Raw genomic sequence first — 18,622 nt, 5'->3', positions numbered from 1 at the left:
AGCACATGCAAGTTTAATTTTCAATATTTTATGTTTTATACTTCACCAAAAAAAAAAAAAAAAAAAGAATTTTATGTATCACAATTGATTACGGTTTTTTTTTTTTTTAATCATGAATGAATTTGATTTTTCTTATTATCTAAATATAAAAAAATGTGTGATAACATACGGAGACCTTAAACGTGCTATAATTAAGATTAAGATATAAATTGCGAGTTCTTAATAAATTCATTGAAGAATCGTTTGCTAGCTGTCAGGTGAATTTGGAACCGTCCAATGTGGAAAAATAAATCAGATTATGTTGTGCAGTTTTTTCGAGAGAAATTTTTGGGAAGAAAGTGAAACGATGATGATGGAAAGCTAAAAAGGTTTGAGATAAGAACCAAAGAATCACTTTAATTCGGGACAAAGTTTATGATGGGGGCGAAATTGACTAAAATTTGTAGATAATATATTATATATACAAAACATTATTCCTTTGTTTATAAGTTCATGTCGCTAGCTAGCAAACCAATAAAGTATTTTTTTTAAGAAAAAAGTGGTAAGGCATGAAAAGGCTAGAGATGGTCTGACTGTCGCTCTCTCCGTTTATATAATCTATAATTCGTTAACTTGGTACAATTGGAAATATTATTAAGAAAGTGATTTTTATTTAGTGACAATTAGACCAGTAATTTAACAGTCTATACTTTTTTTATTAAAAAAGTGGTCAATTTAATTTTATTAAAAAATAGTCTATTAGCTCGCAGTAAATTAAATTAACTTTTTAGTTAATTTAATTTATTGTGAACTCATAGATTATTTTTTTAATAAAATAACTCTTGAGCTACAATCTTAAAATAAGCCAATGGAAATGGAATAGCTAATTGCAATAAGTTCATTGATAAATCATTTTTAAATATTTTAACATGGAAATAATATAACCGTGGGTGGCTGGGCTATATAGACAAGTTTTTTTTACTCACTCGGACACACTGAATCAGAAGCAAGACTTCAAAAACTCTCTCTCCCCAATTTTTTCGTTTTTTTCATGCAGTACTATAAATAGTTGATTTTATGACGTTAAAAAAATGACTTAAAAATCATTTAAATACGTTCTAGAGAACGACTTCTATTCTCATTAATTATAATGTAAATATTTTCTAAGACATTACAAAAAGCCTTCAAAACTCTTAAAAAATATGTTTTCAAATATATATAAAAAAAATAAAAAATAAACTTCAAATAAGCTCCACTTAAGTATATACATATATATGTAGAGAGATAGAACATTGTTTAAACTGGGAATGATCGCCAAATTCCTATAAAAATATTAAAAGCAAAATGCATATGTGAAATTTATTTGTATACGTGGAAGTTATGAATTCCTTTTTAGTCTTTATAAAGAAGGTATTTGAAGACGTTTGTAAAATGTCTTAAAAAGATACTTGAAGACATTTATAAAATGTCTTACAATAAAATATTCCATTTATAAAGTTGTTTTTTTTAAAAAATGACTTAAAATATATTTTTAAGTCGGTGTTTCAACGCCTTAAAACATACAAAATATTAAAATCAGTTTTTGAAGTGACTCAACTATTTTATATAAACATTTTAAAGTTATTTTCAAAATGACTACAAATTTATTGGAGTGATTTTTTAAATGACTTGAAAAGCCAATTCGAGAATTTAGACTATTGAAGTCGTGCGATTTTGAGAATGTCTTAAAATCCATGTTTTCTAATGTAGTATATTTAGTAGTGTTGGTTGTAGTCCGGTAGTAGACTTTGGTACTACTTTTATTCAACGTATAGTATATCAATTGATGTAATATGCTTCTCATTCCTCGTTGTATTCTGTCATTCGTCGTTGTATTTTGAGAAGTATTTGATCGTTGTTTCCACCTTGTGAAAAACTAATATTGCTCTAAAGAGATCGTTTAACTAGTTTTGAATTTCAAATAATTATGTACATTTGTTTCTCAAATTATACATAACTACTTATTTTATTTTATAAAATGTACAAATCGTCTTATTTATTTCCATAAAAATTATTAATATAATATGATTTTATTGTTCGAGAGAACTCCAACTCGTGAAGCCGGTTCATCCAAACAAAATATTTCCGAAACTAAAATTTACGCATGTTAATCTAGCTTAAATAGTTATTATTGTTCTACATATCATATGCATAAAATTAGGAAAATAGCTAGTTTAAACGTTTAATATTGCTAAATAGTCAAGTTTGGTAAATCTTAAGTAAATAGCAGTAAATAATGACGTGGCCTAATATATAGAGGTGACTATTTATCTAAGATTTACGTCTGTAAATACATGAAAATGACTATTTATTTAATATTTACCAAATATTGGCTATTTGGCAATATTAAAGATTTAAATTGATTATTTTCTTAATGACCCTATCATATATAGAGGTCTTGTATTACATATCACAGTCACACAATGATATACCAACTATCAAAGTTAAAAAGAATTGATGCGAGGATGTAGAAATCATATCCGGTCAAAGTGCAAAGATTCTAAATACCGGCGGGGCCAATTGTTTTACTTGTCCCTCTCATCTACGTTGTGTTAGGAGTTTATAGTTAGCAGGATTTTAATTAGGTATTTGAAGTTGACCATCTATATAAAATAAAAATAGTATGTTTACAAAGTATGGATGCTTAAAAAAGACATTGTCTCGCTCGTTAGACTAATTAAAAAACATGTAACTAATCAACAAAAGAGTGAATGTTTAGTTGATGTTTAACTTGCCGCCGTCAGCCATTACAAAAGAATATTTAAAGCAAGAAAGAAATACCATCAATTAACCCCTTAAAAAAAACGTGTATTTGTAATAAAAATGCCAAATCTAAAAAAAAAAAAGAAAAAAAAAAAGTAGGCATGATTTGAAAACAGCTCGTTCAAATTCTAAGTATTTGCTAATTTGAACTTCCACATATTACAAAAATCTTTATAATGTTGGAAATAACAAGCGTTAAAATGATATTACATAAAATCTCTCTCAATTGTTACACCTGTACTCACAACTTGCCCCTGAATCTTTTCCATTGCAATGTTTAAGTTGTTACAAATTCGCTCATTCCATCTATCTTTAAAACAAAATTGAAAACGTGCGAAGATGTTAATGTAATGTTGAACAAATTTACTAAAGTGTCTTTTGCAAACAAGTAAAGATTGTGTTTAAAGATGAAAAAAATGAAATCTCTCTCTCTCTCTCTCTCTCTCTCTCTCTCTCTCTCTCTCTCTCTCTCTCTCTCTCTCTCTCTCTCTCTCTCTCTCTCTCTCTTATCCGATTGACGTAGAGATCGCAGCAACAAAATACATAATAATAACAATCTATAAGACATGCATTAGGCTAAATTGAACCATTACTTATACTAATCATAATGATTAAATCTATAACCGATATGCAATCATCATCTCTATGTTGATAATAATTTTTTATTATCATTAATTTTAGCTATATTACACACAAACAAATATGCGGACTGATGAGTTTGAACACACAACCTCATTTTTAAGGTGATGAGATTTTAACGTTAGGCCGATCTTTGAAGTTTGAAGTTTGAACCAAATTATAGTTATTTTGATATGTTGAAGATCAGTCATAGAACTTCATCAGAGGCTCTAAGTATGCATCAACAAAGCAGAATGACCGTTGGATCATCACAGCAGACATTGCTTCCTGCGCAAATTATCGACGGTTGAGATTGATCGGGTGGTTTTAATGAGCTAATGCGTTGTATAAATAGAAGGGAATGACGAGAGGTTGGTTGTAACTTCATTCTTCATTAGTCATTTATGAAAACACTTGGGAAACACAATTGAGTGATCTTTGTAAGGGTTTAAACACAAAGAGAGAAATCGTGCGTGAGAGAGTTTGTAAAATAACTTGATAGTGATTGCGATCTTCGTTGCTGGATGTAGGCACATTGCCGAACCAGGGTAAAACTTGTGTCGTGTTATTTTTCCGCGTTTTGGTTTGTTTGGTGTATCTCTTTTTGGTAGGTGTGCAATGGAAGAAATCTAGGGTTCATCAACTAGATTGTGCAAGATTCTCTACATGATATGTAGATAAAAAGGGATATATAATTTAAAATTTTAGAGTGGTGAGATGAATCGACGATAAAACTTGGCATATCCATTAAGACAATAATAACTGTTTAGACGAAAGTTATGTGTATTAAGAGGAATGAAGGAAATAGAGCAATAATGCATGTATTTCCTTCCGGTAACAGAGGGAAAATCTATAAAGGACGATTATGATAAATCTACGAAGGACAATAATTGATTATAATATTAATATATCGTGAAGAACAGTCTCGTAAAATCATGATTTCAAAATTAGAAAACAGTACTGTAAAAAAAAAACAAAAGAAACGTCCAAAAAAGAAAGTTCAATTCCATTCATATACAACAAACAAATAGCAACAAAATATTGTCACATGAATGATAAAATAAGTTGCTGCGTGAACTAATGGTATCGTGTACTATGATCGTACTTGTTGCTTGCTGCTAATCGACGCAAAGCCAGCTATAAAACATGTCTTGAAATCTCGTTTGAGATTAGATATGATTTTTATTTATATATATAATTTTTTACTATCCTATAAAAAAAAATGGGATCTTTAATAAAATGAAGCTAGCGAATGAAATGAAAAAGAAAAGGTAATAATTGATTAATTTAAAAGGCGTAATTACACTTATATAACTTTAAATATCATTCATCGTACGAGTGAATTCAAATAACATTACCATAAAACAAAATAATCCATATTAAAAATACAATAAAAAAAAGACCTACCTCCTTTCTCTTTCACCCACTTTTCAAATTCCTTCCCATTATAAATAGAGCACAAACACCACTCCATATTTCCCACACACCAACACAAAGCAACAAAGAACTTTCAAAAGCCACGTCACTCATATACACAATCTTCTTCTTCTTATAAGACTATAATGGGTTCTTCGTGGACTCCGAAGCAGAACAAGCTTTTTGAGAACGCCTTGGCGATATACAGCAAGGACAGCCCTGACAAGTGGCACAATGTGGCACGTGCCGTGGGAGGGAACAAGACCATTGACGACGTCATGAGCCACTACGACAAACTCGTCCATGACGTCAGCAAGATCATTCCTCTGCCCGACTACCACAAGATTGGCTCCTCCAAGTCCTCATACAATAATAGCTACGTCGACGCAGAAAAAAGGTTTTTATTTTATTTTATTTTTTATCCTTCATGATGTTAAGTATTATATAACATGTCTGAATGAAGACAAAATAAGTCTTTATATGAATATTTTCTTGTATTTTTTTTTTTTTTGTTTTTTGGCAGGTTTAGGAACCCGAAGATGTGATGAAGAACGCGAACAACGTCCAAAATATGCGAGTTATGCGAAATAATAAGAGCGAGAAACGTGTTGAATGCGCATGCATTTTTTTAATTAATTAGATTATAGTATATGGTCAAAATGTGACTAATGTTGTGCGCTTTTTTTCTTATTTCTTTTCTGTTATTGTCTAGCTAGTTGCTCTTTGCTTTGCTTAGAACCAATGTTTTATATGTATCTTTTTTTTTTTTGCTCAGATGTTTTATATGTATCACCTTTCGCTTTCGGCTGATATCTGTTTAAGATCTTCTGAAGAAAAAAAAATATATCTATATTCAGTATCGTTTTAGTTTTTTTTTTTTTTTTTATAAGATTTTTAGTTTTATAATTTTATTCAGCACATGCAAGTTTAATTTTCAATATTTTATGTTTTATACTTCACAAAAAAAAAAAAAAAAAAAACTCAGAATATGTATCACAATTGATTGAAGGGGTTTTTTTTTTTTTTTTTTTTTTTTTTTTTTTATCATGAATGTATTTGATTTTTCTTATTATCTAAATATAAAAAAATGTGTGAACAACATACGGAGACCTTAAACGTGCTATAATTAAGATCAAGATATAAATTGCGAGTTCTTAATAAATTCATTGAAGAATCGTTTGCTAGCTGTCAGGTGAATTTGAAACCGTCCAATGTGGAAAAATAAATCAGATTATGTTCTGCAGTTTTTTCGAGCGAAATTTTTGGGAAGAAAGTGAAACGATGATGATGGAAAGCTAAAAAGGTTTGAGATAAGAACCAAAGAATCACTTTAAATCGGGACAAAGTTTATGATGGGGAGAAATTGACTAAAATTTGTAGATAATATATTATATATACAAAACATTATTCCTTTGTTTATAAGTTCATGTCGCTAGCTAGCAAACCAATAAAGTATTTTTTTTATGAAAAAAGTGGTAAGGCATGAAAAGGCTAGAGATGGTCTGACTGTCGCTCTCTCCTTTTATATCATCTATAATTCGTTAACTTGGTACAATTGGAAATATTATTAAGAAAGTGATTTTTATTATTTAGTGACAATTAGACCAGTAATTTAACAGTCTATACTTTTTCTTATTAAAAAAGTGGTCAAAATTTAATTTTATTAAAAAATAGTCTATCAGCTCGCAGTAAATTAAATGAACTTTTTAGTTAATTTAATTTATTGTGAACTCATAAATTATTTTTTTAATAAAATAACTCTTGAGCTACAATCTTAAAATGAGCCAATGGAATAGCTAATTGCAATAAGTTCATTGATAAATCATTTTTAAATATTTTAACATGGCAATAATATATCCGTGGGTGGCTGTGCTATATATATATATATATATATATATATATATATATATATATATATATATATATATATATATATAAAAAGTAATGGTTTGATCTTTAGAGATAAAATCACTGTTCAATGACTAGAGATTTTTTTTTTAGAAAATAAAAAGGAGATTGGACCCTAGGCTAAACCTGGGCATTAGGAATGAAAATGGGATAGAACTCCATTCATTCTGGCCAATTTATTCTTTTATTTTTTAGGGTAATTTAGCAAAATAACCAACTCAAACCTTTAAAATTGCTAAATAGTCAAGGTTTTGTAAATACTAAGTAAATTGTGAAATCCCAAATTTTTTTAGCTTAATTAAAAAGCTAAAATTTTTGTGTTCGAGTCACGTTAGTTCCTTTTTAATAAAGTAGTAGTGAATGATTTTTTTTTTTTGTGGTAGTTTTTGAAGTTTTATTTTTATGTGTGCTTTAGAGTGTTTTTGATTTTTTTACTATACTCTTTAGATTACAAAATATGGATATAATATATATATGTATATATATATATATATATATATATATATATTATAAATAAGTTATTATAGATACTTTTATATATATATAGATATATATTATAGAAAAGTAAAGTTAACGTATATTAGTATTATATATATTACTTTATATCATATACTGGTTATAATAGATTACGTAATGTGTTTTCACATGTTTTTATTATATATATATATATATATATATATATATATATAATATATATAGTTATATAATCTATATTTATATGTATGTTAGTTATTAAGTTAAGTCAGCGTGTAGGTTAGTTTAGGTTAGGATATACACGTATATTACTTATATAATAATAATAATAATAATTAATATATTAATATTAGAAGTATGATTAGGGTTTGAGCTTTTAGGGTTTGGGCTTTTAGGGTTTATTTAAACCCTATTTAAACATCCCCTCCTCTTCTTTTAACGCTTCTTCTCTGCTCTCTCTCCCTCATCCCTCATCCCTCTCTTGGTTTGAAAAATTCGTAGCTCCAATTAGGTATGCTTTCTTTTCTCTCTGATTCGGATTCCCGGAAAACATTTTCTTAAAACGCTTGTGCGGGTTTCAAACAAATTGTTTTTGCGTTGATTCTTTTTGGAAACGTTAGTTTTAAGTGTCTTCTATCTAAATCTGCAATCGAAAAACATTTTTATGAAATACAGAATATTTTCCGATTATTTTCAAATCGGCGCACAGACTTAAGACCTATTCCCAATTTTCAGACTTTAAACGCTTACTTTGGATTCAACAAATTTGGTTTTGTGTTGATTCTTTTTGGAAACTTTAGGTGTAAATGTCTTCTATCTAAACCTTTAATCGAAAAATTTATTTATCAAATACTGAATATTTTCTGATTATTTTCAAAACAGTGCGCAGACAGTTTTTGACAAAAACTTTAAAGTTAGATCTTAGCACTTCTTTTATTTTTAATAAATAGTTAAAATATTATTTTGGCCGTGATGCCTTTACAAAAAGTGCTCAAAATTATATTTTATACGTACTCGATTTTTTACAAAAGTTTTTCCAGAGTTTCAGTTTTCTCCGAAACCCTAATAGCCAAGGGTATTTTAGTAATTTCACGTCGGATCTCGTTTCTGAAAATTTCCAGAAACTAAGTCATGTATTAAATCATTTTCTTACCTGATAAGTAATAGTCAACCTTTTCCGTTTAGGTTCCGAGTAATTAAGAGCATCATTTTCCTTCGACGGTCTTCGATCGTAATTCCGATATCCAGGTGAGAATAATCTCACTGCAACACGGATTAGTTAAAAATATATATATATATATATATATATATATATATATAATATGTATTATGTGATATGAAGTATTTATGTATTGTGTGAATTTTTGTGTGTGCGTGTTTGTTCGGAATGTGCTTGTTATGATATGATATGACGATATGTGAGTTTATGTTATTATCTTATGCTGTGTGTTAGAATATCTATAACACGTCTTATGTTTCTAGCTATGTTATCATGTATGTTTTTATCTTATGTCGCTCATGTTTTTAACGTAATAAACACGATTAATAAGTTAAGTAAGCAAGAGAGTCGTACCGCCTCGAATTACGGAGGTACCTAGAGGAATTTCTCGAGCCGAACTACGGGCTCACATAGAGAGTTCCTCATATGTTTATGTATGTGACGGGGCGTACTATGGGAGGTCGCAGCCCCATGGTTCGTTACCAAAGTGTACACTGAAATCGGTACGGCTACTCTAGGGGACCCCCGAACTAAAATACGATAGACTTTTAATAGGGTATCTCATGTCGCGGTTAAAATTTAAAGTACTAATAACCGGTTCATGCATTTTTGTTTTATTGCTTATGTTTTGTGAGTTATAGTTATTCTCGCTGAGCGTTAGCTCACTCTATGTATTTACGTCCGTGTTGTAGGTAAACAACATATGAACAAGTGAGGAGGGTGGATCAGCGGCGGCGATAGCAAGAGGGTTGGGTTATGGTTGCCGTTTTCGAAAATAAAAAGACTTCCGCTTTTCTTTCAGTTTTGCAATAATCCAAACCCAAGGTTTTATTGTTCATGGTTTAAGTTATGTTTTTCAATTTCGTTAAAGGTTACGACTTTATTTATGGTATTTATTTTACGATGGTATTTTGTTGGTTTTAAATTTCCATTATGCAACTTCGACTTTTTGGTTGTTTTTGTTCATCAAGTTTAAATGAAAATTTATTTTTAGGTTACGAGTTTTCAAACTTTATATTTTAAGTTATGTTTAAAAAACAAATTTACCTCAAATTTTCTTAAGTTTTAAAAAGTAAGATAAGTAAGACGGTCCGAAAAGTCGGGTCGTCACAGTTGGTATCAGAGCAACGAACCTACGACCCTCTTCGCTATCGATCGCACGGCTTCCCCCTACTCAAGTAAGTTAGTACTTTTTTTTTGTTTATATCTTAGTCGTAATTTTTTTTTCTTAGATGGAAAACGTTCAAGCTGCTCGTGGACGAGGTAGAGGAAGGCCACGAGGCCGAGGTAGGGGAAGAGGCAGAGTTGCCGCTGATGTCCCAATGCAAGATGCTCATCATGCCGCTCCGTTTCCCGCCCAACAAGGAGCAGCAGTGAATGCCGACGGTCCAGCCCCCGCACCTCAGCCAGCGGCCCAGCCAGAGCTTGCGGTACTCGTTACTGCATTGCTACAACGTATCGAAGCCCAAGAAGTGGAGATACAAGAGTTGAGGAACCACCTCCCCCAAGTGAATGGAAATATGGGAGAGGATCAACAAGCACCACCAGTACCTCCTCAGGGTGTACCTCAAATGGGCCAAGTTGTTGTGGCTGATGACCTTTTTGAAAGGTTCAGGAGGATGAGAGCTCCAGATTTTGAAGGTTCCACTGATCCTTTAGTGGCTGACGAGTGGATGTCAGAGATGAAGAAGATCTTCAACTTCATGAATATCTCGGAAATTGAGAAAGTCATATGCGCGTCTTTTGTTCTGAAGAAGGATGCACGATACTGGTGGGAGACAGTGGCTGCTAGAAGAGATACACGCGCTATGTCTTGGGAAGACTTCATTGAGGAGTTCAACAGTAAGTATTTCAACATGCGGGCGATGAACACTCAGCAGAAGGAGTTTGCGGAGCTGAAGCAAGGGACGATGACTATGACTGAAGCTGTTAGTAAGTTCAATCAATTGGCCAGACTGTGTCCTCACTTGGTTCAAACAAAGACAGAAAGAGTTAGGAGGATGATGGGAATATTCTGACTGGAATTGGCCTTAGCCATTGATAGTGGAAGTCAGCCACCTACCACAGTCGCCGATTGCCTCGAACGTGCCATGCGAGCTGAATACCACTTGATTCAAGTAAAGGAGGAACGAGCTCAGTTTTACAAGGCTCGAAAAGAGGAGAAAGGTCAAAGCAGAGGACCCGACAACAGGAAGCTAAACCAAACAGGAAATCCCCAGCCTAACCATAACCGTCAAGGCTTCAAGGTACAACCACAATGGAATGAGAATGGAAAGAAGAGAAGTCATCCTGGAAATGGTGGCAATGCCAACAAGGTCAAGGTAGAGGGAACAACCTTTCCAGTATGCAAGACTTGTAGGAAGATGCATCCTGGAGAGTGCCGGAAGGGAACCATGACTTGTTTCAAGTGTGGTCAAGCTGGTCACTTTCTCAAGGATTGTCCGAAATCAAATTCCTCTCAGAATGGACAATATCAGCAGCACAACCCGAATGGACGACTTAACTTCATGCAAGCTGCCATCGAAGGGCCACAGATTTCTTAAGGTCGTTTAGAAGCACCTCCAACCACCCAAGTTCCACCACCACAACAAGCCCGCATCTACGCCTACACCAACGCTGATGCTCTAGCCAGCTCTTCGAATGTGGTAGCAGGTCAGCTTCCTATAGCTCATTTTGACGCTTTAGTATTGTTTGACTCTGGTGCTACACATTGTTTTATTTCGTTAGAACTGGCTAGGAAATTAGGCGATAGTGTAGTGAAAACTAGGAAGGTTTTCAGGACGGCATTACCGTCTGGCGATGTGCTATTATCAGAGTACTGTTTAAAAAGAGTACCAATAATAATTGGTGGTCATGAGTTAAGGATCGATTTCATTGTCTTAGAAATGAAAGACTTTGATGCCATCTTGGGTATGGACTTCTTAGGCGAGAATAATGCAATGATCGATTGTCGCCGAAAAAGAGTAATCTTCAAACCGGTAACGGGAAGAGGGTTTACCTTTGAAGGAAGGCCACTCAAGAAATCTAAGATGTTGGTGTCAGCATTACAAGCTAGAAGATTGATGAGTAAAGGGTGTTATGGATTCCTAGCGTCGGTAGTGGATAAGACTAAGGATGTAGAAGCAACTCCTGACGACGTGCCAGTGGTGAAGGATTATGTAGATGTTTTTCCCGAAGAATTACCAGGCTTAGCTCCAGAGCGTGAGATTTCTTTTGGGATTGAATTACTACCTGGTAGGGGACCGATCTCTAAGGCCCCCTACCGAATGACGCCAGCTGAACTCAAGGAGCTGCAAACAAAACTTCAAGAGTTGTTGGATAAAGGATTCATCCGCCCAAGTCATTCACCATGGGGAGCACCGGTTTTATTCGTGAAGAAGAAGGATGGATCTTTCCGTATGTGCATCGACTACAGAGAGCTTAACAAGGTCACCGTCAAGAACAAGTATCCGCTTCCTAGGATTGATGACTTGTTTGACCAACTCAAGGGAGCAAAAGTATTATCGAAGATTCACTTGCGATCCGGCTATCATCAATTACGAGTCAAAGAGGACGACATTCCAAGGACTGCTTTTCGCACCCGCTACGGTCATTACGAGTTCACGGTCATGCCTTTTGGACTCACTAACGCCCCAGCTGCCTTCATGGATATGATGAATAGGATCTTTAGCGACGTCTTGGATAAATTTGTAATTGTCTTCATTGATGACATTTTGATTTACTCTAAGAGTGTCGAAGATCACGAAGAACACCTGCGAGTTGCACTACAGACTTTGAGACGACATCAGCTATATGCCAAGTTCTCGAAGTGTGAATTTTGGCTGGATAAGGTGCATTTCCTTGGTCACGTGGTTTCTAAGGATGGGATCTCCGTTGATCCTTCCAAGATAGAATCCGTCAATGATTGGAAACCGCCTCGAAGTGTGACAGAGATCAGGAGTTTTCTCGGTTTAGCAGGCTACTATAGAAGATTTGTTGAAGGGTTTTCTACATTAGCTGCTCCACTCACCGCCCTCACGAAGAAAGATAAGAAGTATGAGTGGACCGAGAAGTGTGAAGAGAGTTTTCGCGAGTTGAAGAAAAGACTCACCAGCGCGCCAATACTTATAGTCCCTGAAAGTGGAGAACCTTTGTCTTTTTACAGCGATGCGTCAAAGACAGGTCTTGGTGCTGTGTTAATGCAAAATGGAAAAGTAGTGGCCTATGCATCACGACAACTCAAAAATCACGAGAGGAATTATCCTACTCATGATTTGGAGTTAGCCGCAGTAGTTTTTGCCCTCAAGATTTGGAGACACTACCTGTATGGTGTTTGGTGTGAGATATTTACCGATCATAAGAGCTTAAAGTATATTTTCACTCAAAAGGAGTTGAATATGAGGCAAAGAATGTGGCTAGAATTGGTTAAGGACTACGACTGTGGTATCCATTACCACCCCGGAAAGGTAAACGTGGTAGCAGATGCCTTAAGTAGGAAGGGTGAGGCTAGTCTATCGATGATGCGAGCTTTATCTCCTCAACTCACTGATGAAATCAACAATTTAGGGGTTGAAATTATCACACAAGGATTAGCCAATATGACCTTACAGTCAGATCTTTTTGAGAGAATCAAGGAAGCGCAAATGCGTGATCAGGAGATGTCAAAGTTGAAGGACGATGCGTTGGAAAGCCAAGAGTCAAAATTTTCCATTTCGGAGAATGATGTACTCTTTTTCGATGGAAGGATTTGTGTACCCAACGAAGATGAGTTACGAATGCAAATTCTTACCGAAGCACATGAGACACCGTATTCAGTTCACCCAGGTTCCACGAAGATGTATCAAGACCTCCGAGAACACTTTTGGTGGAACGGAATGAAGGGTGACGTTGCAAAGTTTGTCAGTAAATGTCTTACCTGCCAGAAAGTGAAAGCCGAACATCAACGACCAGCTGGAGAATTACAGCCAATCGAAGTTCCTGAATGGAAGTGGGAACAAATCACAATGGATTTTGTGGTTGGATTACCTAAGACGGTTGAGGGTTATGATGCTATCTGGGTAGTGGTGGACCGTTTGACCAAGTCTGCTAGGTTTATCCCGATGAAGGTCACGTACTCCGTGGAGAAGTTGGCTGAGTTATACGTGAATAACGTGGTGAGACTGCATGGCGTTCCTCTATCCATCATCTCAGATCGCGATGGACGTTTCACTTCTAACTTTTGGAGGTGCGTGCAAAAGTCGCTGGGATCGCAACTGAAGTTTAGCACCGCTTTTCACCCCCAAACGGATGGCCAATCCGAGAGGACGATTCAGACCCTAGAGGATATGCTAAGGGCATGTGTCATGGATTTTGGTGGGACTTGGAGTAAGAGGCTGCCACTTATTGAATTCTCATACAACAACAGCTACCAAGCCTCAATCGGCGTTGCACCGTATGAAGCTCTCTATGGGAGAAAGTGCCGATCTCCAATTCACTGGTTTAAAGCGGGAGAAAATAATCTCGAGAAAACAGATTTTATCCGAGACACAACAAAGGCTATCAAGAAAATCCGTGATCGAATGGGAACTGCCCAAAGTCGACAGAAAAGTTACGCCGATAAGAGAAGACGACCTTTGGAATTTCAAGTCGGAGTTTTGGTGTTCTTGAAGGTAGCACCTCTCAAGGGTGTGATGAGGTTTGGCAAGAAGGGAAAGTTGAGCCCGAGGTACATTGGTCCTTTCGAGATCATAGAAAGAATCGGAAAAGTAGCCTACCGTCTAGCACTGAATCCCGAGTTAGCATTGGTGCACAATGTGTTTCATGTCTCGATGCTCAAGAAGTACCTACCTGACCCAACGCACGACTTAATCCAAGAGCACATCGAAGTTCACGAAGACTTGACGTATGAAGAGAAACCTGTCCAGATTCTCGATCGAGAAGAGAAAGTTTTGAGGAACAAGGTGATTCCTTTGGTAAAAGTGCTATGGCGGAATCATAAGATAGAAGAAGCTACTTGGGAACGGGAAGAAGACATGAAAATACGATATCCCGATCTTTTCAGAGATTTTTAGTATGTCCAAGTAAGAATTCTTATGTTTTTCTCGACTTTTGTTAATTTTCGGGACGAAAATTCTAATAAGTAGGGGAGATTGTGAAATCCCAAATTTTTTTAGCTTAATTAAAAAGCTAAAATTTTTGTGTTCGAGTCACGTTAGTTCCTAGTGAATGATTTTTTTTTTTTGTGGTAGTTTTTGAAGTTTTATTTTTATGTGTGCTTTAGAGTGTTTTTGATTTTTTTCTATACTCTTTAGATTACAAAATATGGATATAATATATATATGTATATATATTATAAATAAGTTATTATAGATACTTTTATATATATATAGATATATATTATAGAAAAGTAAAGTTAACGTATATTAGTATTATATATATTACTTTATATCATATACTGGTTATAATAGATTACGTAATGTGTTTTTACATGTTTTTATTATATATATATATATATATATATATATATATATATATAATATATATAGTTATATAATCTATATTTATATGTATGTTAGTTATTAAGTTAAGTAAGCGTGTAGGTTAGTTTAGGTTAGGATATACACGTATATTACCTATATAATAATAATAATAATAATAATAATAATAATAATTAATATATTAATATTAGAAGTATGATTAGGGTTTGAGCTTTTAGGGTTTGGGCTTTTAGGGTTTATTTAAACCCTATTTAAACATCCCCTCCTCTTCTTTTAACGCTTCTTCTCTGCTCTCTCTCCCTCATCCCTCATCCCTCTCTTGGTTTGAAAAATTCGTAGCTCCAATTAGGTATGCTTTCTTTTCTCTCTGATTCGGATTCCCTGAAAACATTTTCTTAAAACGCTTGTGCGGGTTTCAAACAAATTGTTTTTGCGTTGATTCTTTTTGGAAACGTTAGTTTTAAGTGTCTTCTATCTAAATCTGCAATCGAAAAACATTTTTATGAAATACAGAATATTTTCCGATTATTTTCAAATCGGCGCACAGACTTAAGACCTATTCCCAATTTTCAGACTTTAAACGCTTACTTTGGATTCAACAAATTTGGTTTTGTGTTGATTCTTTTTGGAAACTTTAGGTTTAAATGTCTTCTATCTAAACCTTTAATCGAAAAATTTATTTATCAAATACTGAATATTTTCTGATTATTTTCAAAACAGTGCGCAGACAGTTTTTGACAAAAACTTTAAAGTTAGATCTTAGCACTTCTTTTATTTTTAATAAATAGTTAAAATATTATTTTGGCCGTGATGCCTTTACAAAAAGTGCTCAAAATTATATTTTATACGTACTCGATTTTTTACAAAAGTTTTTCCAGAGTTTCAGTTTTCTCCGAAACCCTAATAGCCAAGGGTATTTTAGTAATTTCACGTCGGATCTCGTTTCTGAAAATTTCCAGAAACTAAGTCATGTATTAAATCATTTTCTTACCTGATAAGTAATAGTCAACCTTTTCCGTTTAGGTTCCGAGTAATTAAGAGCATCATTTTCCTTCGACGGTCTTCGATCGTAATTCCGATATCCAGGTGAGAATAATCTCACTGCAACACGGATTAGTTAAAAATATATATATATATATATATATATATATATATATATATATATATATATATATAATACGTATTATGTGATATGAAGTATTTATGTATTGTGTGAATTTTTGTGTGTGCGTGTTTGTTCGGAATGTGCTTGTTATGATATGATATGACGATATGTGAGTTTATGTTATTATCTTATGCTGTGTGTTAGAATATCTATAACACGTTTTATGTTTCTAGCTATGTTATCATGTATGTTTTTATCTTATGTCGCTCATGTTTTTAACGTAATAAACACGATTAATAAGTTAAGTAAGCAAGAGAGTCGTACCGCCTCGAATTACGGAGGTACCTAGAGGAATTTCTCGAGCCGAACTACGGGCTCACATAGAGAGTTCCTCATCATATGTTTATGTATGTGACGGGGCGTACTATGGGAGGTCGCAGCCCCATGGTTCGTTACCAAAGTGTACACTGAAATCGGTACGGCTACTCTAGGGGACCCCCGAACTAAAATACGATAGACTTTTAATAGGGTATCTCATGTCGCGGTTAAAATTTAAAGTACTAATAACCGGTTCATGCATTTTTGTTTTATTGCTTATGTTTTGTGAGTTATAGTTATTCTCGCTGAACGTTAGCTCACTCTATGTATTTACGTCCGTGTTGTAGGTAAACAACATATGAACAAGTGAGGAGGGTGGATCAGCGGCGGCGATAGCGAGAGGGTTGGGTTATGGTTGCCGTTTTCGAAAATAAAAAGACTTCCGCTTTTCTTTCAGTTTTGCAATAATCCAAACTCAAGGTTTTATTGTTCATGGTTTAAGTTATGTTTTTCAATTTCGTTAAAGGTTACGACTTTATTTATGGTATTTATTTTACGATGGTATTTTGTTGGTTTTAAATTTCCATTATGCAACTTCGACTTTTTGGTTGTTTTTGTTCATCAAGTTTAAATGAAAATTTATTTTTAGGTTACGAGTTTTCAAACTTTATATTTTAAGTTATGTTTAAAAAAAATTTACCTCAAATTTTCTTAAGTTTTAAAAAGTAAGATAAGTAAGACGGTCCGAAAAGTCGGGTCGTCACATAAATAGCCATATATCATTTAATACACGTCTAAATTTATATATAAAAAAAAAGCCCAAATGATTTCCCGCTCATAAGTCACAACTGTTGACTTTTTAAATAAATAAATAAAAACGTGATTCCGATAATCGAGGAAGTAATTACTGCAGATTTAAAACCGTATTTCACAACCGATTTTCACTCGGCAATTAAGAAAAAAAAAATTCTCCCAAAAAAAGTTTCAAAAACGCGTCACTCTCTCCGACGATCTGCGTTCATCTTCTCCGACTACCGATTTCGGCGAGGGGATCTCAAACAGGTATGCATGTGTAATTTATTCCGATTGTAACTCGTATTTACTAATGTTCATCATCGATTATGAAAATAAGATGGTATTGCTTATTATTCTTCCTTTGTGTAATGAATATGTGGATTATTGTTCATTTATCCTAAGATGGTATGCATGTATAGATTTCTACCTATTGTAACTCGTATTTACAATTTTTCTTCATCGATTTGCACAATAAAACAAGGAAAACATGATTTTTTTTGTAGCGGTTATGGAATAAAAGGGTTTTACTAATTTTCGACAAAAAATTACACATGATGGAAAGATAAATCTGGGTTTTTGGGTTCGATTTTTTCAAAAACATGGATTTTGTTATGAATTAAAAAGTTGTGACGAAGATATTTCCATGTATTTACTGCTGAATATGTCAAGTTATGAATTTGTTATATCTAATGAAATTATAATATTAACGTGTTTTTACTGCAAACAGGGTTAATATGACTCAACCACGACGGCGAGAACAAAAATAACTGCCGTAAGAAATAAGACGCTCACAATAACGCTGTCTACCGAAAACTGTTTGTAAATCATGTTGATTACATTCTGTATTTACACCACCTGACATTGGATTATAGTTTTCCATCAATTGACGTTCAAAAAGCTTAACTGCAACATAACAGTGATAGTAAATATACGTAAATACAATAGTAATTTTATGAAAACCTGTGCGAAAATAGCCTATAATTAAAAAAATAAATAAAGAATACAGACCTGATTCATTCATGTGTGTTGGAAAAAAAAATTAATATTAAAACGAGACAAGATAAATTAAGCAGTAAATATAAGAAAATAATATATAATAGGAAACAAATAAATTGCAACTGCCACGTCCAAATTAGTTCCTAAAATAAAGGGTAACATTAATAGACTAAATCCTGTTCACACTTATATCAGAAATTTAAATTCAAAATATATCGGGAAGTTATATAATCCGAAATTTCAAATAAATTCAAAATTCAAACGCAACAAGGGCAAATTTCGGATATGAAAAAACATATTATTGGGCCACGTCATCCGAGTGGCTATTTACTTAGTATTTACAAAACTTTGGTTATATAGCAAATCATAACGTTTGATTTGGCTATTTTGCTAATTTTTTGTATTTTTTAACCCCTTATTTTTTTTCCTATGAATATTACCCTTATTCACATTATTTACTCACAAATTTTTCATATAATTTATTCTCCTATTCTCTTCAACTACTCTAACTCTCATATAATATATATGTATATATAT

General features: G+C 33.5%; 2 protein-coding genes across 2 annotated transcripts; both read left to right on the top strand.

Annotated features, from left to right (window-relative positions):
• The first annotated feature begins 4,943 nt into the window (after nt 1-4,943).
• Nucleotides 4,944-5,665, top strand: LOC149392306 (protein RADIALIS-like 3). Its single transcript, XM_089620916.1, has 2 exons — nt 4,944-5,212; nt 5,339-5,665. Exons 1-2 carry the CDS (start codon nt 4,962-4,964, stop codon nt 5,358-5,360), a joined length of 273 nt encoding a protein of 90 aa, XP_089477042.1. The 5' UTR covers nt 4,944-4,961; the 3' UTR covers nt 5,361-5,665.
• Nucleotides 5,666-11,301: 5,636 nt separating this feature from the next.
• Nucleotides 11,302-17,822, top strand: LOC149392305 (uncharacterized). Its single transcript, XM_089620102.1, has 4 exons — nt 11,302-11,913; nt 12,451-13,091; nt 13,800-14,043; nt 17,817-17,822. Exons 1-4 carry the CDS (start codon nt 11,302-11,304, stop codon nt 17,820-17,822), a joined length of 1,503 nt encoding a protein of 500 aa, XP_089476228.1.
• The last annotated feature ends 800 nt before the right edge of the window (nt 17,823-18,622 follow it).

Source organism: Urtica dioica, chromosome 7 (assembly GCF_054948205.1).
Source record: "Urtica dioica subsp. dioica isolate 48M chromosome 7, U.dioica_male_clone48M_v1_H2, whole genome shotgun sequence".
Lineage (NCBI taxonomy): Eukaryota > Viridiplantae > Streptophyta > Magnoliopsida > Rosales > Urticaceae > Urtica > Urtica dioica.
Note: the sequence above shows the minus strand (reverse complement) of the source record. Positions and strands in the feature narration are given on the sequence as shown.